Source organism: Lepidochelys kempii, chromosome 1, assembly GCF_965140265.1.
Source record: "Lepidochelys kempii isolate rLepKem1 chromosome 1, rLepKem1.hap2, whole genome shotgun sequence".
NCBI classification, from domain to species: Eukaryota; Metazoa; Chordata; order Testudines; family Cheloniidae; genus Lepidochelys; species Lepidochelys kempii.
The window spans coordinates 114,523,355-114,545,223 of record NC_133256.1 but is presented as its reverse complement, the minus strand read 5'-3'; the positions used below and the strand labels follow the sequence as shown (position 1 = coordinate 114,545,223).

General features: G+C 41.6%; 2 protein-coding genes across 2 annotated transcripts in view; one reads left to right on the top strand and one right to left on the bottom strand.

Moving 5' to 3' along the window:
• The window catches only part of LOC140897313 (uncharacterized), a 97,035-nt gene extending 92,404 nt beyond the window's left edge, over positions 1-4,631 (bottom strand). The window contains exons 1-2 of the mRNA XM_073310217.1: positions 4,614-4,631; positions 16-414 (exon numbers count right to left, since the gene is read on the bottom strand). Of these exons, the coding sequence (XP_073166318.1) occupies positions 16-414; positions 4,614-4,631 (417 nt within the window). The remainder of the gene's footprint in view (positions 1-15; positions 415-4,613) is intronic.
• A 5,993-nt stretch (positions 4,632-10,624) lies between these two features.
• Positions 10,625-13,090, top strand: POU3F3 (POU class 3 homeobox 3). Its single transcript, XM_073351452.1, has one exon. The coding sequence runs from the start codon at positions 11,703-11,705 to the stop codon at positions 12,996-12,998; it is 1,296 nt and encodes a 431-aa protein (XP_073207553.1). The 5' UTR covers positions 10,625-11,702; the 3' UTR covers positions 12,999-13,090.
• Positions 13,091-21,869: the final 8,779 nt, after the last annotated feature.

Genomic DNA, 21,869 nt, shown 5'->3' with positions numbered 1-21,869 from the left:
GCCGGAGTGAGCTACCTGCCAGTGTGTGCAGCTCTCCCCATCCAGGTGCCGCTGCTGCGCCGGTGTCAGTCCGCCTGCAGGGCTCGGGCCGGGGGAATGGGGACCCCGCGCAGTAGCCGGCTCGGGGCCGGGGGCAGCCGGAGCCAGCCCTTGTCTTGCGAGCCGCCGCGCGGGGCTCCGGGAAGGGTCAGGCCGAGCCGAGGGGAGCGATTGAGACGCATCCGCTGTGTCGGCCTTCCCGCCGCCCGCGAGCCCCTGCGTGCCGCGGAAAGCTGCCGGCGGGCGGGCGGCTTCGCTGCTCTGTGGTCGCTGGCGCCCGGGTGGATCCCGCAGCGGCGCGTTTTGTCCGTGCAGCTTGGCTTCAGCGCACCCCGGCAGACGGGCAAAAGGGAATTCACTGGTGCTTGGAGGTTGCTACTTTATTTGCAGGGTTGTTGGTTTGGTTTTTGGTTGGGTTCCCGTCCCGTCCCGTCCCGTCCCCCGCAAGAAAAAAAAAGTTGCCCGTGTGCTGGGGAGGGGGAAGGATGCTCCCTGCTCCAGCTCCTGATGCCCAAGGCGTGCGTTGAAAGTGTTAGCCGTCCACTTGTGCATTGCGCGGTGGGGTTCATTGAGCCCACTGTCATTTCCTCCTACTTCAGCTACAAGCAAACTTTTCTTCCGCAGAGAGCAACGAGCTGAGGCTGAGAACCTGAAGGTAGCGAAGCCCTAGCGGCTCCCCTCGAGCTGCACCGACCCCAGCGCACAGGCGAAGGAGCGGTCTGCGGGGCCTTTTTATAACTGACAGTGCAGCATGCCGTACATTTTAGACAAAATAACAGCCTCGGGAACAATTCCCCTCCCTCCACCAATGGCTGCTTATCCCAGCATTGTTTCCTTCTGTAACTGATCCTCTCTAAGGATGTTTAAACTCAGCTTCAACCATTCAGGTCTTTTTTCCCCACAGTGTCAATATTAAAAGTGTACATTTTCCCTCATGAGATGCAGATCGTGAGAATCTAATATTGGGGCCCATTTTGACTTCAGATATATGAGAGAGAAAATCCACTACCTAAATGAGTTTATGATATCGATTCTGTAGGATAATAACCTATGGATGCTGCAAATAATAGGGGGTGTTTTGTTTCTCATATGGTATATAATGATGAGTCTGTCAGACTACACACTGCTTGATCTTTTATATATATAATATACAATATTTCATACACACACGCTGATGATACCTTAGGTGTTTGAGGGTGGGGACACAATATCTTATAAATCTGAAGCTTTTATCAGACAGAGCAGATTACTTTAAGCGTTCAATTTCTCAGCGATCCAATTTTATTAGGATTTACTATCATTTGTGCTGTGCATCCTTGGGGAAATAATGCTTTGATTAATGTAATCCTGGGCTGGGATCCGCCACATGCCCCTCTCCCAGGAGAAGAGCCCTGTTTGACAAACAAAAACAGAGCAGCAACTATTGCAATCTGCACTCACCTTTAGAAGACACAAAAAATCCACCCCTCTCTCGAATACAACAGCAGCATTTCAAAACAATGTGAACTCTTATTAATTTACTCTGAATGCTCCTGATTCAGTGTGGGCTGTCCAGTCCAGCCCTCAACTTCAAAGACAGCCCAAAGGATGCTCTCTGTTCCCCACAGAGAAGCAAAAGCATCTCTGGGAAGCCCAGTGCCTCTCTGTAGTTCTGCCTCTCCTTGGTCTCTCAGCGTTTCTGCCTCTTTGTTTCCCACTGCAGGGCTTACTGCAAACTGTTTTCAACTCTCCTCATTCAATCCACCAGCAGCCAGAGGCCTATGAAGCTCTGTCATTTCATGAGGTTCAGTCACACATACCTGAAGCCAAATATACCTCTCAAACCAGGGCAATGGTAAGCAAACCACAACAAAGTGCTCTAAGCAGTTCAAAAGGAAGGTAGTGGGGCCCCAGAAAACAGCCTTGAACAAAAGATCTTGTTAAATAAAAAGAAAACATTCCACCTTTGTTATTTTTTAAATATCTAGATTTTTTTTCTTTTGTTTTGGAAAGTGCTTTTCTCCCCCAGTGCAGAGCAATATACTTTTAAAAGGCCTAATGAAATAAGCAAACCAAGATCAGAACTAAACGTGCTTTCCCTTCCTTTATAACAGTAGGTGAACTGGCCTGTAGTCCCCCCACATCATAAAGCACATTATGGGCAGCTGAAATGGTAGTGCAGTGTTTATCTTATTCCACCATAACAAAGCAGGTCTCATGGTGCCTGAGGAGGAGATCCAGTGACAAAGGAGGGCTCTGCCTGCGGTTTTGCCACTTTATTCAAAGTCTGGATTAATAAATCCAGGCTAGGGAGGAGGGCTCTCAAGCCTGCAGATAGGGGATGCGATTTGCACCAGGGTTTTCAATAAGATGCCAGCATCTCTCTCCTGTTTACCCAATGACCGCATTACAGTGACTCAGCATTTACAGTTTCTTTAGGTGTGTTTTTTCCCCCCTCTTCTTTTCTTTCCTGGTGAAAAACGATGCAATTACATTTCTGCATGCTGATCTCAGCGTTCGAATAACAAGCTTTAAACGCGTTATCAGACGCTTGTTAAAGGGAGTGGGGCTGCTGAGAGAGGAGAGAATGCTGCATTTTTTTAGAAAGAAATTTAAATTAAAAGCAGCTATGGGAAGAGATCGGCTGCAGCTCCGCTTCAATCAATGCACCGAGGCAGATTAGGAGAAAGTCTGAGTCAAAAAGCGTAAATCACGCCAGGGAAAAGTTACTTAGAATTAATTCCTGTCTTTTGAGAGTATAAAATGACTTTCCTATGTGGGATTCACTCAGTTTGCTTCACATCCCTCCCTTCAACAGTATAAAATTGTTCTTTACATTTTAATTGTAAAAAGTGGATCTTTAATAAGCCTCTATTTGTGGGCGTGTTTCTTTGATCATTTCACCCAAACAGTATAAAAGGCCCCAAACTCACCATTGCTACTATTGTTATGGTAGAGGTTCCTTGCTTCAGAGGTTGCAAAACTGTAGTGGGAAGTATACAAATCCATGTTAGGAGCTCAGGATCTCCTCCTTCACAGCCCCATCAAGCAACAAGAATTTTTAAAAAGTAGGATCAGAGGGTTGAATTTAAGGAGGGGGGATGCAAAGAAATGATGAACGATGTTAACTTTGACTGTAGGAGTCATGATAGAGTTGGGTGAAGCTTCGGGGAAATAAATCATTTAATCCCAGAGCTACTGAAGTCCCTTTTTCAAACATTTTGAGGCTTGAAATCATGCTGCTGTAAAAGCGACTGAGTACTTAGAAGAATCAAACATCAAGAAATGTAGATATATTAGGAATGGATCCAAAATGAGAAAAAATAACCAGGCTATCATGAAAATATCACTAGATTATATCTCCCAAGGAAAACAACAACAACAACAACCCATCAGGAAAATTGTAGCTCTTGCATTCACTAAAGGAGAATAGACAGCATGTGCATGTTTGTGTGAAATGCCAAAAAGAGCAGCCTTAAGCTTGACCTACTGCAATCTGCACTGAGCTCCTCAGACAATAGACAAGTTCAAATGTCAAAAAATCTAATAATAAAAAACAGAGCTGCCAAACTGCACGAACTGTTTTCTGGTGTACCACAATTATTCACCCTCTTATCCACTAAGAGACTGCCACTCTTATGCGCGTAAAAGAAAATCTATGTAATGCATATAGATTTTTTTTAATGTGAAACGCGATTGAGATGGCCAGCAAGCAAATCAGAATATGTTTAATGAAAGCAGGGCTAAGGTTTCCACAGCCTTTGAAAGACGCTAACTTATAAGTCTTTTTTTATGTTGCTATATGCACAATTATTCTTATAAATAAAAATCTACATGTTCGAGGAGCTAGGTTGTAACCATATATCCGGAGAATTTTAAGGGAAGTGGTGACATTAAGTTTCATATGCAATGTGTCTACATGGAACTCAAGCCAGCAGATAGATTATTCCATTCATTTGAGAACTTTCATTACTATGCATGTTAGGTGCACCCTAAACACAATAGAGTGTATAATATCAGAAATGTGCTGTTCTAAACGTACCTATATTTTCAAATATATCTTAATTGTATGTGTAGCACAGTGTTATATTACTAATTTATTACAGAATCAGAAATTATTTATTACCCTAAACAGTAAATAAGGTTCATACTGGAACCTTCACAATTAAATGTATGGATAAAAGATCTTTCTACCTATTGTGTATCTCCTTGTTACTGTAAGCCTTTAAAAGTAATATGTATATTTTCCTCTTTTCTCCAGATTGGTTGGTGTAATATCTCTTGTTCAGCTATCAACGGTTATATGAACTACAATATGGGTAAGCTTTAAAAACAGAGCAAATCACATTACCCAGGAATGCTACAAATCTGGAATCCAGTCAACTCCACCTTTTCATCTGACTGCTGTATTATAAAGAAAAACATTTTACATATAGCATACTGTATATGTAGCATGTCTTTGTTTAACATTTTAATTTGTAAATGCTAATTAGGCAGTTGCTCTCCACGATTATAGTATTACACACCTAAGCATTCTCGAATATAAGTAGATGAATACTAAATACAGTAAATAGCCACTTTGTATTTCCCAATACCTCAGCAATGTTCTTCATTTTGCAAATAAGTCTTTGCGGACAAAATAATTTTAAAAAAAAAAAACCTCTTTGTAGCTTTGTTTTAATTGTCCTGGTACTTAAGGCATAAACGTGGCGATCACATCCAAATAATATCTTTAACAGCCAGCATGGAAAGTAACTCTATCAAATTAACTTGTTGCTCGTTTTAAGTGATCGTGCTTTCTATTTGCTTTTATTCGCTTCGATGTATACAGACAGTAACTTATACAGGAATAAGACTGTAGGAGTTGACCTTCTAGGATTGTTTTCTTGGACTATAAATGCAAGTTGCATCTGAGGTGGAAAAAAACAAAGCGCGAACTGCACAAAAATGCAATATTTTCAAATATGGGATATTAACCATCACTGGCCTCTCTAAATTCAAAATCCCATGGTCATATGTCCAAGAACTGTTTGGTAAACAATGGTAAATCCAAGATTATGTGGTGACGCTTGTGAATAAAATTGAACTCTAGATATGTACTCTAATAGTTTGGGAAATAGTCATTGCTTTCTTTGGCAAATGCGGCAAGGTTGGAAGTTTTAGTCATGTAAATATTTCAATGCATCTTCAGTCATGTTCAATACACGGCAAGGCTTACCTCAGTTGTAAAAGTGAAGGCATGTGAACAATTTGCACATGGAAAAAAGAGAAATGTCTTATTTTTTCATTGTTTCTCTTGCTGTTTACTTCTCTCTATTATGTTTTTGAACAGTGACTTAGCTTTCCACCAGATTTACTGGCAATACTATTTCCAGGATTTAATTGGTCTTTATATTGTAAAAACGAAGACTAAAACTTGCAGTCACACTGAAACTGACGAAGTTCTAGTTGGAGAGAACAACCTGTCTTTATGGCCTGGCAGAGTTTGTTATGGTTATGCATCAAACGTGCGCCTGCCCCACCAGCGCTCCCTGGCACTTCCACTTTTACAGGTGTTTAGCTCGTGCTAAAGGAATGTTAACTTGCTGGTGTGCATATAGATATACAGATAGACCTTCATAATAATAAACATATGTACTTATCAATACAATCACAGAAGCTGAATTGCTGACTTATGTGTCCGATGTAGCCACCTAGAAAAATAGGTAACAGGAATGGGCTCCTTGAGCAATATGTTAAGACTATGTACAACATGTTTGCAAAACGACAGAAAATCTGAGCAGACACCGAAGTTAAGATTGTTTTATGTCTGTAAATAGCTCGAACTTCTTGTGTACTTTTTGCATGTGTTTAGTGATACGGACTTCAGATGATCTAGATTGTTAACATAATGTTATTTTATAGCTACATTCGAGATAGTGAAGTACAGTAATTGAAAGAGCGTGAGTGGCTACTTTATTGGGAATATTGCAGATACTTCTGAAGGTTTAAAATGGCAATTAAATATTAAATTATGTAAAGACACCCGGGGTTCTCTTTGTTATATCTGCAGAGGTTTAAAAGCTTTATTTGGACAAAGTCTGTGTGATACCTTAAATGATGTTTTTATTTATTTAACTGATTTCACTTACTCGAAGGCCTTAGCTCACTTTAAGATAATGCACCAAATTGACAACTTTTAGGGTGGCTTTTTAACTATTAGTCAAACTGTAAAGTCCAATGTAGAATCTTGTGTTTCTATCTTAGCGGTGTGACAGCTCTATTTGGACTTAAGTATTTAGGACATGAATTTACTCTAGCCTCTTTATCCACCCCACGAGTTCACTATTTTGATGTCATCATTTATATAACTATATAAAATATCAGAGACACATATAGTTTGGAGGGGGCATTTGTTCCTCTGACAACTCTGGAGGGACAGAATTGTTGTGCAATGTAGTAGCGTTTTACTCACCAGGTTCTGAGCCGCATCAGTGCGCCCCCTGCTGACCATCAGTGCTCTCACTGAGCACTTCAAAAGTTTATTTTGTTCTGCAAACCGTATCATATAAAATTAACGACAACCAATAAAATTATCTTATATGTTTCAACTGTAAAAGTCCAAAACAAAATAAAGCTAGTTTTAGTGAAGCTAGAAAGCTCTGGTTTGGCTTCGTTCTCTTTGGCTGAACTAGGGTCCTTTTATCTAAAGCCCAGTGCACAAACATATAGCTTAATGTGACTAGTGTTCTTCCTTTTATTTCTTTCTCTATGGCAACCAATATGTTCTGCTCAGAAATGTTCCCCCATCAAGGAAACAAATGATCTTGAGGGAGCAGCTCTATACGGCATCTGTTCCAATGGAGAACACAGAGTTAACCCCAGTCAAAAGAAACGCTGAGCCCGTCATCAAGAAGTGGAAACTGAGCGATTCTTCTCCCCCAAAATTGAAACCTATACCTCCCTAGTTTTACAAGTCATTTTACCGATTTGAGTATCGATCGTTTCCAAAGAAGTAACTAATTCTAGGGAATTACAATGATCACGAGTTGTTGTGTATCCAAAAGAGCAAAAAGGTGCAAATAAAATAAAATTAAAATTACAATAAATGAAAGTAATGTAATGGATATTTAAGCCTCGGTAAAGTTTTCAGTAGCAGTAGCAGTATCTGGCCTACTAATTTCACCTTACATTATTTATCACATTATTTATCACACTGACCTAAACGCTATAAAAGAGTTTCAGATCACGAGACTATACCTCTCCATTAGATAGGAATTCAGGGAAATTGGATCTAGGGACAAGGAAAACCGTCAGAAATGAGAAACAAAGTGAAATCTGGTTTATAATGCTCAAGCCACAATCTCCTTTGAGAATAAAATGAAGGGGTGTCCTGGTTAGTTTTGATTGATTATACTCTTTCTGATGGACTTTCACTACAGAGCTCAAGATGTTGTGCTTAACCGTCTGTTCCCTAGTTACAATATTAACCCTATGTGTGCACCATCGCTCTCCTCCTCCTCCTTCTGCTCTTCATCTTTCTCCCCCAGCACCAGACTGGTTTATTTCACTCCCCAGCTCTCAGCAGGTGTCCACTTCTTTACTTTTTGCCTTGCCCCTCAGCACACTACTGCTGTTCAAAGCTGATTTTCCCCAGTCATCGGAAGAGATTCTCCTGAAGAAACATTTGAAAATAATAAATATTTATAATCCTTCACTCTTTAGAATCTATAATATTTTCTAGGGCTCCCCCCACCCCCAGTGCTACAATAATTAACAGTGCCCAGAAAAGTGAAGTAGTAACCAGAAGACTTTCCAGTACTACAGAATTGCTTTACAGCCTTGAGCTTTGGAATGAGCTTTTTATGTAATATTTCACTAGGGCGATTTTTTTTTGAAGGGGGGGTGAGCGAGAGGGGCTGGTGGTTTGTTTTTGTTTTTGTTTTTGTTTTGTTTTTTTTTTCTTTTCATTAGGCTTGCTTCCTTCCAAAGAGTTGCCATGGGCTCCCTGTCTTTTCCTAAGCTTTTAAAAATAGATTCACAGGACTTTAAATAAAACAAAAACAGAGAAAAAAAATTAAAAACACTTACCGACCAGACTCCCAGGATTTAGAGGGCTTTTTAAAAATTTTGTATTTTTGTGGGTTTAATAAGGTGACAGGGGAAAAATCATGTTCTGAACTCCAGCGAAACGATCCATGCTAAGATTTTCCTTTGCACTGACTCCACTAAGCCCAGCTCTCCACTTGTCTATTATTTTCACCAAAATATATGAAAATTTATGCAAATGAAAATCAGCACTAACTGTTCTCCCCTTGTTATACTTTGGATTTTTTTTTTCCAGACAAAACAATCACACTCTGCAAGGGAGGGCGTGGGCGAGAGTTGGGGAACTAAGTTGTTGTTGGCTGTTGTTTTTTTGTTTTGTTTTTGTTGGGTTTTTTTAATAAAACACCAAGCTCCAGCACAAGCTTAGTTTTTGTTGTGCGTGTGTACAATATTTTTAGGATTTTTTAAAGAATGTAGATCTGTTTGCAGAGGCGCTATCACGTTTCATCAGGCCACCTGAGACGGCTTTTGAAAGCGTGTACTGTGAAATTCATAGCAGTAATTTAGACAAAATCCTCACTGTATATTAATGAAAGACGGCCCCATGGCACCGTTCCTATCCTCCCCATTCAGTGTAAACAAAACCACGAGACTCACTCGGTTTTTGAGCCTGATCCAAGCAAAATCGGCTGGAAAGGAAAACATGGGGTTCTGGCACTGACTATTCAAACGTCTGCACCTGGAGATCTCAGATTTATTCAATGAAATCTGTGTTAGATCTTTTATACACATAAAAATGAAACCTTTGGAGGACGCATGGGAACAAAAAAAATAGTTATGTTTAGGGTTTAGTTACCATTACTCTTCAGATCTGTATACTTCACATTAATGGTTTTTCTAAACCTACCTAAGATGGTATCTTTTACCATGCAAGCAAGGACCTGGAAAGGGTCCTAAATAAATTCTGCTAGTCTACAGTTAATCTTCAAATCACGCAAATGCTGCATACTTGCTGTTGGGGATGTAGTCTGTGCTGGAAGCTGAATTCAACTAGCTGAATTTGTGGGGAAATTATTAACTGAAAGAGGGGGGCGTTATGTTTCACATTTTAATGTAAACATAATGCATTTTTCTATCCGTAGGCGCGCGCACACACACTATATGTGTATATGCATTATACATGACGGATAGGTAGCCTGGATGGATTACACAACACAAACACAATCATTAGTAAAGATGTGTTCCTTGAATGTCCGAATTGTGTTATTTCATTGGAAATCCCCGAGGAGTGTTCAATTTGCCCTTGTTTTGGTTGCCACTTTCTCTTTTTTCTTGGTTCACTGAGGTTGCCTGTGTGCAGCGTTTCCGCTTGGTCGCATCTCTCTCTCTCTCTCTCTCTCTCTCTCTCTCTCTCTCTCCTTCTCATTCCCCCGCCCCCCTTAACTCTTTCAGCTGGATTAGAAATAATAAAATGCTTCATACGACCAGATCGGTTTCCTGTGAAATACCAGCGTTCGCAGAATAATAAAAATTAGTGGAGGAAAACCCATATATATATATACTGATATACACATATCAGAAGGAAATGGGGACAGAGGATTGTTTGGTGGATCTGGAGCAGGATTCAATTTGGATTTTTTTTTTATGATAAGGATTCAGCTTTAACATGTTTTATAATAATGCACATGGTCAGAAGCTTGAGCTGTTCTGTGTGGTAAAGACATTTTATTGTGCATCCTCTCAAATATTGTTGATATTAAACAGTTCGGTGCAGCTATCCATATAAGTGTCCAAAGACATATGAGCTGCATTCTAGTTCCCATACATAGAGGGGAACTCAGAAACTAAAACAAAGAAGCGTGTGGCTGATTGCATGTAATTAAGGGAACAACTTGCCATGATAGCTTCAGTCTAAGATCTGGTAAGGGATCTTGACGGTGGAGACTGGCCAAAAACCTTAGTAAATCTTTAAAAGATATTAGCTCCCCCACTTTGCCTTTCTGACATATGCAGAGAGAGAGAAATAGAATACAAAACTTTGAAACAGAACAGGACGCTTCCTTCTGTAGGTGATGACTGTTTGATTTATGTAGACTGTAGCCTATATACAATGGCTGCTTACAGATGATGGGAAATATTCGCCCATGAGGAGACTCATGTGCATACAAGTAAAATAAATGCATTATTAGATAGTGTCTCTTCCCCTCATCTTTCTTTTCATTCCTTTCTCCCCCACCCCCCTACCCCATGCCCAGGGGGGTTTTATTCTCCCTCTCTCTCCCTCCCCCACATGCCCAAATTGCTCTGTGCTGGGAGAACTCAGATTTATCCGCTGGGCGTTAAGAGTTAAGATGTTGAGGGGAGAAGAAGAGGAGGGGCCGGGAAGGGAGCTGGAGGGGAGGGGGGGCAGATTTCCAGCTTCTACGCCACTTTGCCTAAATTAAAAAGCAACCAATCGGAACGGCCGGAAGGGGGGGCCTCGCGTCCGGAGCCAGTCATTCTGGCTCTGTCAATCACGCAGCGGGTCTCCAATCAGCGGGGGCCCTTGCGCTCGACTTCCTTGTACTTGGGAAAGTGTGGTGGTGGTGGTGCGCGCGCTCGGCGGAGGGTAAACATTCGGCAGTCCCCGCGCTGTGAGGGAGGGACTGGGAGAGAGCGAGCGAGAGCTGTCAGGGAGAGCGAGCCGGTGGGGACGAGCCGCGCTGCTCTCCTCCCAGCACCACCCGGGCACGCTCTGCAAGCCTGGCAGCAGCCAACTTCCCCCACTGGAGTTAGTGTACCAAGGAGCCCCTAGATGCACACACACATACGCACACCTCTCTACCCAGGCTCTTCTCCTCCCGCAGCCCGCTGCTGGAATTAACCACCAACCTTGCAAGGGAAGGAGAACCGTCTCTCCACCTCCCCCCTTTTTCTTTTCTTTTCTTTTCTTGTCTTTTTTTTTTTTTAAACTGCCTAAAAAGGGGGCAGGGGGGAGGGAAGATGTCTCACCCAGCCTGTGCCTCCGGCGAGAAGGCTCCAAAGGGACTTGCGTTTCAAAGGGGACAGAGCGCTCCTGCGAGAGCCCAACTTTGAGACATGCAGCAGCAGCATCCCCAGCACCGCCGCCGCCAGCCTCAGCCCAGGAAGTTTTCCTAGGACACCGACCAAACTTGGCAAGAGAGGAGGAGGAGGAGGAGGAGGAGGAGGCGAGAGCCAGGAGCCGAGCGGGGAGAGAGCGAAAAGAGGGAGCCCGAGAGAGAAAACCCACCCGCGCGCACAAAGCCTTCGAGGAGGAAGGCAAAGAAAAAGTTTCGCTCCGGCAGGGGAAGGCTGCGCGGGCGAGATGTGCTCCTGAGGGAGTGACGGGGAGAAGGAGAAGGGGGCTCGCCGCTGTGTGTCCCCCCCGCCCCTCCCCTGTTTTTGAGCTTTGATTTTTTTTATTCTTCTTCTTATTATTTTGTCTTCCTGCAAAAAGAAGCCGCCGAGGCGTTAACAGGTGAACGGAGCTCACGGGAGATCGGGGCCAAACGCCAAGGAGGCTGGTGAGGAGGCGAGCCCCGGGTTCCTGCGGAGCAGCGCGAGTTCCCGGGAGAGGGTGTTGACAAAGGGAGCCGAAGAGCCCCCGGTTGTGCGGATTGGTGGCACGCCAGCAGGCAGGGGGGTGGGGGAGCGGAATGGCCACCGCGGCTTCTAACCCTTACCTACCCAGCAACAGCATCCTGTCCGCCGGCTCCATCGTGCACTCGGACTCGGGAGGCGGGGGCATGCAGCCGGGCAGCGTCGCCGTCACCTCGGTCTCCGGCGGCTACCGGGGCGACCCCTCCGTCAAAATGGTCCAAAGTGACTTCATGCAGGGAGCAATGGCTGCTAGCAACGGCGGCCATATGCTGAGCCATGCCCACCAGTGGGTGACAGCCCTGCCTCATGCGGCCGCCGCTGCCGCCGCCGCCGCCGCCGCCGCCGTGGAAGCCGGCTCGCCCTGGTCCACCAGCCCGGTGGGGATGAGCGGCAGCCCCCAGCAGCAGCAGCAGCAGCCCGATGTGAAAGGCAACTCCGGCCGAGACGACCTGCACGGCGGCACGGCGCTGCACCACAGGCCACCCCACCTGGGTCCCCCACACCAGGGCCACCCGGGCGCTTGGGGGACCACCACCGCCGCCCACCTCCCGTCCATGGCCGGGGGACAGCAGCAGCAATCGCTCATCTATTCCCAGCCGGGGGGGTTCACGGTGAACGGGATGCTGAGCCCTCCCCCTGGCAGCCAGAGCTTAGTGCACCCGGGACTGGTGAGGGGAGACACGCCGGAGCTGGGGGATCACCCCAGCCACCACCATCACCACCATCACCAGCATCAGCACCACCAGCAGCACCACGGCGGGGTCAACAGCCACGACCCCCACTCGGATGAGGACACGCCGACCTCGGATGACCTGGAGCAGTTCGCCAAGCAGTTCAAGCAGCGGCGGATAAAGCTGGGCTTCACGCAGGCAGATGTGGGCTTGGCCCTGGGCACCCTGTACGGGAACGTCTTCTCCCAGACCACCATCTGCAGGTTTGAGGCTCTGCAGCTCAGCTTCAAGAACATGTGCAAGCTTAAGCCTTTGTTGAACAAGTGGCTGGAGGAAGCCGACTCCTCCACGGGCAGCCCCACTAGCATCGACAAGATCGCAGCCCAGGGCAGGAAGAGGAAGAAGCGGACCTCCATCGAGGTGAGTGTCAAGGGGGCCTTGGAGAGTCACTTTCTGAAATGCCCCAAGCCCTCCGCCCAGGAGATTACGAACCTAGCGGACAGTCTGCAGCTGGAAAAGGAGGTGGTCAGGGTTTGGTTTTGCAATCGGAGGCAGAAAGAGAAAAGGATGACCCCCCCGGGGATCCAGCAGCAGACCCCCGACGATGTCTACTCCCAGGTCGGCAACGTGAACTCCGACACGCCGCCCCCACACCATGGACTGCAAACAAGTGTGCAGTGAGAGTCACAACAGTAAGGGAAAGGAAGAGAGGCGAGAAAGGGAAAGGGGGAGGGGGGACCGACAACAACACCACACACACAAAAATCCAGATTTGTTTCGACTATCTATCTATATATAGAGTATATATATCTATGTATACATAGATATAGATATCTATATGAAACGTTTGAAAAGGTCAATCCGAGCGCTAACATTTATACTGTGGTTGGGAGGGGGTGGAGATGCATAATGCACCAAAACTGCAGATGTTTTTTTCTTTCTTTTCTTCTTTTTTTTTTGTAAACATTTCTAAATTATCCCCTATTCCAGCGATGAACAGCACCCATCCCTTCTCTCCCTTTACGCCCCCACCACCCAAAAATGCCCCCCCCCCAAAGGGCTCTCTTATATGAATCATGGAAACTTTTTTCTCTCACACACACTTTTCTTTTTTTATGGGAGCAATCCAAAAAAGGGAAGCAAAAGCAAAATCATCTGCCTGGTCGGAGGGTGCCTGCTGCATTCCGGGACCCTGTTTTTCTTGGCCAAACCACATCATTTTGGTGCAAGATATCCATTGGGGGGAGGGGGGATCCTGCAAAACGAAAAGGGTCACTTTCTCCGGGGAGGGGGGAGGGAAATATGCACACTGCACTAAACACAAGCAGACTGTATAAGGAAGCAAATATATATAAACAAAAATATGGGAATAAATACCCGCATACCGAAAGCTGAGGGGGGAGGGAGAGGGACAAACACCGTGAGAAAAAAAAGAGGAGAGATTGTTGGTCCCTAAAGTTCGAGCTCTATAAAAGGACTATTCATGAATTAAGGGAAACAGCCAGAGAAAGGGAAATAATTTAGGGCTGTCAAAGTCGTGCTCCTGACGGCTGCCAATCACCGTGGAAGATTCCTTTAAAAATCCACTGCTAATATTTTTTTTATTAATATTTTTATTTTTATTTCGGGACTGATTCAGAGAAAGGGATTTAGAAGTACTGAGCATCTGCAGCTGCACTTATCTGAACTTCTCCTCTCCTAAATCCGTTGCCAACTTTGATTGAATGGGTGCTGTGGATGTGATTATATAATACTGCCATTTCCAAGCAGTGTTTTTGGTAGGTTTTAATAAACAGACTTTTCAAAAAGACGGCAATATAGAATTGTTAGATCCGTTGTTGATCTAAAAATATTTGCTTTATATTTTCATTAAATGACTTCTTTTAATATTTTATTCAGAATACCTATGAACTGCTGCAAAACGGTAATTTATTTTTCCCCAGATCTTGTATTACGTGTTTTTTTCAGACGAGCACAAATCAAAATGAAATGAAAATATGGACAGTTGTTAGGTAATAAGGGTATCTTTTGATGTGATAATTTGATTGTAATTTAATTTGAGTAGTGATTCCGTAAGAGCTGATTGAGAAAATAAATTTGTTAGAATGAAATAGTCTGTGTCTATTGCATAAACACTGTGTCGAAAAAGTTCTCTTAAGGAAATATTGCAAATATTTAAGTGATAGAACGAAGGATAACCTGCTTTCTGTATCTGGTATCTACTTCAGGTATCTGGAAATGCAGAGTTCCAGTATTCATGCTGTTAGCATTTTAGTACAGTACTCATTTCTTATAAATCCGTATACAGAGTAAATTTCCATAGAGTTTTTCATAAATAGTCCTGTGTAAGGGCATAGTAAGGCAAGGTTAGAGAATAAAAGGCCACGTTCTTTAAAATAATTGTTTTATTTTAAGATTAAACTTCAGTGCAGTAGATGTGTAAGTGTATGGACTGATAATTAATGGCAAATACTGAAAGCAGTTATGTTTTTTAAAGTTTAGTCTCTTTTCTCTCTTTTCAAACTAAGAAACGAAGGCTAGAGGCTTTTTAAGTATAAATTATTTGACACATTTTATGTCTGTATAATATTTGTATTTAATTTATCGTTATAATTTAAAGAAAGGTACTTTTTTCCAAAAAAAATATAGAGATGATACTTTCAAAATCCTACCTACGGTCCTCATAGTTTACCATTTTGTTGTTGTTGTTTGTTTGTTTTAGGCTTTTTTGTACGAGGTGTGCAGTGGTGTAGTACAGTTTTTCCTTCACTCGACTTTAGTGTTGCCATTCCTTCTTTACAACAAATGTGTGTATAAGTAACGTTAAAGATGCCAATAGATGCACTAGGTAGGCTGTCATATTTATCTGCTCTATTTATTGCAATATACACACAAGTGAATGAATATTTCAGCTCTTCATTTTGAATTGGTAATGTTGTCGAAACTACAGATCTAAATTTAATGCCTCTATGTACCCCCTGAAAACGTATTATAGAGAAATATTTTATTTTTTTATTAATGTAAACTTTCAATAATCTCTGGTTTCACCCGTTCCCCCATTTTCTTCCTCCCTCCTTTCTTTCTCGCTATGTGATATTGATGCTGGGGTTAAAACCCCAGAAAACTGCTGTAGAAACAACACACATTTATTCCTTTTTGACAGGCCTTGTGTCACTTTCATAAATCAAATCCAACCATATAGCCGTGTACTGGGATGCATTATTTTAACACCAGATCTTAGTAAATATCACGCTCGTTTTGATTTGTGAAATCCGAAAAGGCCATATTAGAAAAAGGAAAAGTGAAAGGGGATACAAGACCATTTCATTTATTCTCTTTGTTTAATTTAAGAGCTTCCCAGTAATTTTATAACTGGGGGAGGGAGGAGGAGGAGGAGGAGGGGGCGAGAGAGGGAAGGAAGGAAAGGAGGAATCATGAATTTTGCTACATGCAAGGGAAATCTCAGAAAGGACTTCCAGTTTGGAAGCAGTGGGTTTGTTTTTATGTGGTGGATACTATTAACACGTGAGGTGGAACCCTATTTTTCACACATGAAGGGTGGTGGCTTATTAGACATGGAGAAGGTCTATTTAAATTTCTTAGTGGTATTTGGTTACTGGATTTGGATGACAACAAAGAGCTACATTAGGCTTCACACTGGTTTCTATTAAAAGACAACCTTTGCGGATTTCTGCATAAGAAGGGCTGATTTTTACACTAGAGGAATAACATTTGGTAGTAGGAACGTGCAAAATCTGTTCATTCTGTGCTCAAAAATTGAGGCCATGTTTTCCTCCCACCCTCCCCAATAAGAAATCGAATCATTTGAATGTATTTAGGAACTTCAGGGTTGTGAGTCTAAGGGATAATAAGAGGTAGATAATAAGTAAGAGGTTTTGTGTTAAGGGTTGTACTGTTACACATGTAAATAATGAAAATATTGTTATATATCGCCAGATCTCTTAATGAATTTAGTAATTGTATTCATTTATAATATCAGTGTTCTGTGTTTGGTAACTGAGTCTTCATCATTTTTCCTTATTATTTTTCTACCTAAAGGAAAGCCAAATGTTTTACAAAGTTGTGTTTGATCAGTCTGGGTAATCCCGAGATGTGATTATTTTTAGTTTACATTTTCATATTCTGCAGTCTTCTACTACGCCCTAGTTTTCTCCTTGACATCCCATCTTTTCCCCGGCTAGTCTGTATACTATGAATCATTTTCAGGTGTATTTAAAATAGTCACCTCACTGCTGTTGATCCACATATTTTCGGAACATAACAAAGAGCTATCCCTTGGTTTAAAAATACAACGGTTCATTTCTGAAATTATCTTTAAAGATTCCTTATGCTTTAATGTAGTGACTGGTGTTTGCACATTACAATGCTCATAATTTGTTTTGTATGAATGGTTTTAAATGGAACGTTTAGAGAATAATTGGTTCTAATATGAAATGCAGTATATACTATTGATAATTTTATCAATAAGTGTAATATTTTAAATAATTTTAACAATTAAATTTGTTTTTTTAAAATTATATATTTGTAAAATATTTATCCTGTTGAAAACAACAATATATTGTTGTATTTATTCGTTTATTTTTGTAATAAATTATCAACATCTTCAAGCTAAAGAAAAAATGACACTTCTATATATTTATATAGATATACCTTTTAAGATACAGATATATTTGTTCCAATTTGAATGTAAATAGAAGAAAATACATCTATAACTGGCAGCTTTCAGGACAAAATTGTAGAGATGATCTTCTTGCCACAGGTAGTTTGGTTTGCCTAAGTTCCAGGGTAATTAATCAAACTCTAAAAGAGATGCAACAAGTATAGGCCCTTGATGCAGGCTTGGAATTATGTAGGATATAGACTGATTTTTATAAACCCAGGAAAATAGATACCCCAAGGAAATTGGTCTTCTTTAGTATGATGGATGAATAAAATGAACCGACAGGATACAGAGGTAACACATCTAGATATTTGCAGTTGTAGTCTGAAATATTTGAATGAGTAAGGTCTTCAGTAGAAGGAGGGAACCTTGATATCAATGACACAGCAGTAGGAAGCTTTTCAGCTGACAGTCTTTTTGCTAACTAAAAAGCTATCATACAGTGAAGAATTACAGAAACCCACCCCTCCCCCCATCTTCTTTAATGCCAAAGTAACACTAAGGGACTATATTTGGAGTGGCAGGGTGGGTCCTGCTGGGGGAGAAAGAAAAGGCCAAACAAGACTCTTACTCCTTATTCAGGGGGCAAAACTCTCATTGAAGTCAATGAGAACTTTGCCTAAGTGAAGCCTGCAGCCTTTGGCCCAAAGACAGGGTGCAGATAGTGGCATTGAGTGTAGCCTTGGCGGAAACTTGGCCATTTCAGCCCCTTAGAGCTGTTGTTAACCTGCGGCTGAAGGTCACTCACGTGACGTCATGCCCACTAGTTCTGCACCAGGGGCTTGACCTTGACTTTAATAAGGAAATAAGGGTGCTGCATTCTTTAATCTTTAACCTAGCCTGTCACGTTGGGAAAGGAAAATTCATAGGAGGGATATGCTGTTTAATCGGAAACTTTGATTCTCTTAGATCAGAGTAGGTCATATTCAATAGATTATTATATTTATTAGCACATATGGTATCTTCTAAACTCTCCAAGTCATTATTTCCAGCATTTCAGCTGTATAATATTGGGGTTTTCTTGTGGGGCTGCTGCAATTAGAGCTCTAGATCCGGTTTATCAGCAGAACTAAAGATCTTCTGTACTTTCCCTAGATGATTTTGCTGCCAGAGTATATGAAATTTTCTGAGTGAGAGATAAAGGAGGATAGTGGGGGGCAGGGGAAAGTGGAGAGAGTAACCTTACACAATCTCTCACCAGTTTGACTAATGTGTGACTAGTTTCAGGTGGATCATGCAAAGGATGGAACAGGCCTTCACATGCAGTAAACGGAGAGGTGGAAGCTGGGCAGTGGAGGTAGGGGTGAGGAGGGGGATGCAGCCCCTGTGTATATGGGTGCGCCAGCTGTATACTGTGTAAGAGTTGTGTTTTAGAACAGGCTGAGCTGCCTCAGGTTGTGGACAACGAGGTCTGCAGGGAGGTCCTGCTCTGATCCCTGCTGCTGGCCAGTGCTGCTCTTCAGTGGCAGCTGCTGCAGATCCCACAGGTTGTTTTCCTCGTGGCGACCATTCAGCAAAACACACGATCCTTTCTCAAAGATTTAAATTTCGCGGATGAATTACCATACACCAGTTGCTTAGCAACTAAATTCAAGCCGGGCGAAGAATATGCAAGCTTTTTGTATTCTCATTAATAAAAATGCCACTCTGACACAGCAACCTGACTTTGGATCACTGCAACTTCTGTAAAAGCCATAGGAGAATACAACCCGGCTCCTCCATTTAATTACCGATCAGAGTGGCTTGAAATGTGATGTTTTGTTAATCTATCTTCCTAAAAGCGATGTAAAAAATAAGGGCTTTTGAAGAGCAGTGGAAAACTACTTTTTTTAATGACGCTGTCTCTTGGTGTTACTGATAGCTATAAACTGAAACCTTTTTGAGGCACATATTCAAGTATCTTTTCCCTCCATTTTTAGTTCCCTGAAATCAGAAAACATTAAGACATTTGCAACCACAGAAATTAAAGTGAAATTGAGGCAGAATGATGGAGAAGCAAACATCTCTCCAGAGATGGGAAAACTTCAGTAGGTAGCGGCAGTTAAACTAAACTAAACTAAATAAATATATGAAACTCTTGGGTTTTCTTTGTCTTTTGAAGTTGTTCTGTTTAGTATAAGTGAGCGTGTTCTTACTAAAGGGAAAAAACGGTGGTTATAAGTCTTAATGACACTTTGCTGAATGTTTGCCTCAAAAACTCCATTTCCACTCCTGTTAAAATTTACTTTTTTGTTGTTGTTACAACTATGACTGGATACAAGATGTGTGTGTGTGTTTCTTTAGCATTACCAAAAAGTTTCCTGCCAGCACTCAGTCTTACCGGCAAGGCAGAACTATACTACAGCATCTGAAGTTAGAGTGGCCCCTCTCTCAAGGGCAGGGCGGTACAGGTAGTTAGCATACAAAGACATTGGTAATAGTTTGGACTTTCTCTTTTTTTGTTTGCTATTTTGTATACTGCATTTAGGCTCTTTGCGGAGAAGGATGGATGTTCCGGGAGGAGGGTTTGTGGTTTGTTTTGTTTTTGCTTTGTTTTGTTTTATTCAGAAAATTGTTAAAAAAAAACTTTTTGCAATGAAAGTGCTACAATTAAAAATTAAGAGTAAAACAAGCAACTTAAAAAATGCTTAGTGCTAGGACAGTATTTTTCAGAGGGGATGTGTATAAAGGAAAAAATTCTGTCCGAATTCCCCAATCCCTCTTCACTGAAGAACCAGATTTTTGGGTTTTAATTATCATTATTATAGCGGGTGCTTGTAAGGGGAGGTCCCTTTAGTCAAAAAACACTTTCACTATGTATTTGAGTGAAGAGATCTCTGTCCTTCACTAAGGTTTAGTTTCCACTCACCTTAAAACAAACAAGCAAGCAAACAAAAAAACATTCAACAAATTTCTAGGTAGGAAAAGCAGTGAGATGAGAATCTGATTTATATGTGAAGACTGTAGTCCTAATGAAACCCACAACCACCCAAGATCTTTGTCCACTGCTTTGCTTCTTTCTTCAGCCATAATAGGATGAACATCCGTTTAAATAATCAAATTTTCTTCCAGTTTACACCTACTGCTAAAAAAAAAATAATTGTGATGAAAAGCCAGCATTTAAAAGCAGTCCTTGCACAGCAATTGAAATTTGTGCCAGAATATATTTTCTAACAGTGTATTGAAAACTGTAATTCCAAAACAGGTTTATTGGATAGGGGGGTGTGGGAGTGTTTTGTTTTTTGTTTTTACCAAAAGGAAAAGTTTAACGACTTTTCCGAATAGGTCTATAATATGTTTCAATGAGAGGAAAATATAACACCACATCAATTCTTATATTTAAATACAAAATCAATAGCTTTTACAAGACAATCTCACTGACAAGACAATAGACCAGAGTAGACATGTTTATTTTATAGGTAGGTGATTTAAATCCATTTCATTCTAGTATTGAATACCAACATAAAATATTAGGCATGGAAATAATTTTCATAACAGTATTGTTAAATGCATTCAAATTCTTTAGTAGCATATTCTGTCCATTTCAGGTGTCCACATACAGTATTCTGAGGTTTATTGAAATGCACATACTATATAGAAAGAGTTTTATTTACAGATATCATGGTTTGGGATCACACTACCACACCATGTTTGCAAATGTCCAGTCATCGTTCATGTGCAGAATTAATTCTCCCTTCTCTTTTAAAAGAATACTTTAAAAATAGCTGGATTATAAAGGAAAACAAATGGAGATTGTTACTCTGATTTGACCATTTCTTAAGAACAACGTCAGGCTATCAAGATATGTGTTTGAGACGACATAGACCAATACTGTTTCTTTATAAGGTGCATGTTTAGTGTTAGAAAGCTAAACGATTGTTGATTGTGACTTGTGTCTGGGGCCTTCCTTTCAAATTGAAATGAATTGATTTAAAAAAGCGGGAACTGGGATATGGGGAACCGCATGGCTGCTATATTTATGTGCACGAAACCGAAATTTAAACAACTTGAGGCAGTTTTGGATGTATAAACGTTTTATATATAGTAACCTTTTTGTTATTAGTTTTGGACATGCTTGGTGGTGCTTTCCTGCCAGCGCTCCATAGAACTCACTATACAGCATTCAGTGTGCAGCACCACAGTAGAGAGTAAACTGTTTGCTCAACAATTCCAAGCTTCATTTCCAACTAGAGTATTAATGTATACTTTAACTTAGTCGCATCAATCCGGGTAGCTTTCTGTAGACCACTTATTTAGAGAGCTGAGGTACAAACCTGAAGTGCGTGTTTTTTGTGTGTGAATTATATAGATAAAAGCCAAGAGCAAGGGGACAGGAGACATATTAAATTCTATTTTGTGGGGCTTTTTTCAAGTTCCAGACAAGAAGAATGTTTATAAAGTACAAAAGAAATGAGAACTGCTGAGCATTTATCATTACTACATCCCTAAACCGTCAGAGAATGGTTCCAGAAAAGCAGAGCTGAAACTACTCTTTCTAAAAAGGGGGAGGGTGGGGAGGGGGAAAAAAGGGTTTGGTAAAGAATTGTGCTGGAATAACATACATTTGTTTCGTCCTCTAGGACTCTCATTCAAAAGAGAGGCCCATCTAACCGACTGGGATATTGCTCAAAGAAATCTAATAGATATTCGTTTCAGAGTCCACACTAAAAGCCATAGATGAATTGTAAGGTGTCAGACTCTTCATTTGCTTCTCTCTCTCTTGCACACACACACGCACCCACACAAACATGCACACGTCCACCGCAGTTTATTTACAAAAGATTAAAATATGCACACAGAAATCCTGCCGGCCTATGATATATATCAATCACATATGTGTAAAAAAAATGTCTTAACTCCATATGCTAAAAGCTCCTATCAGTGACATTAAA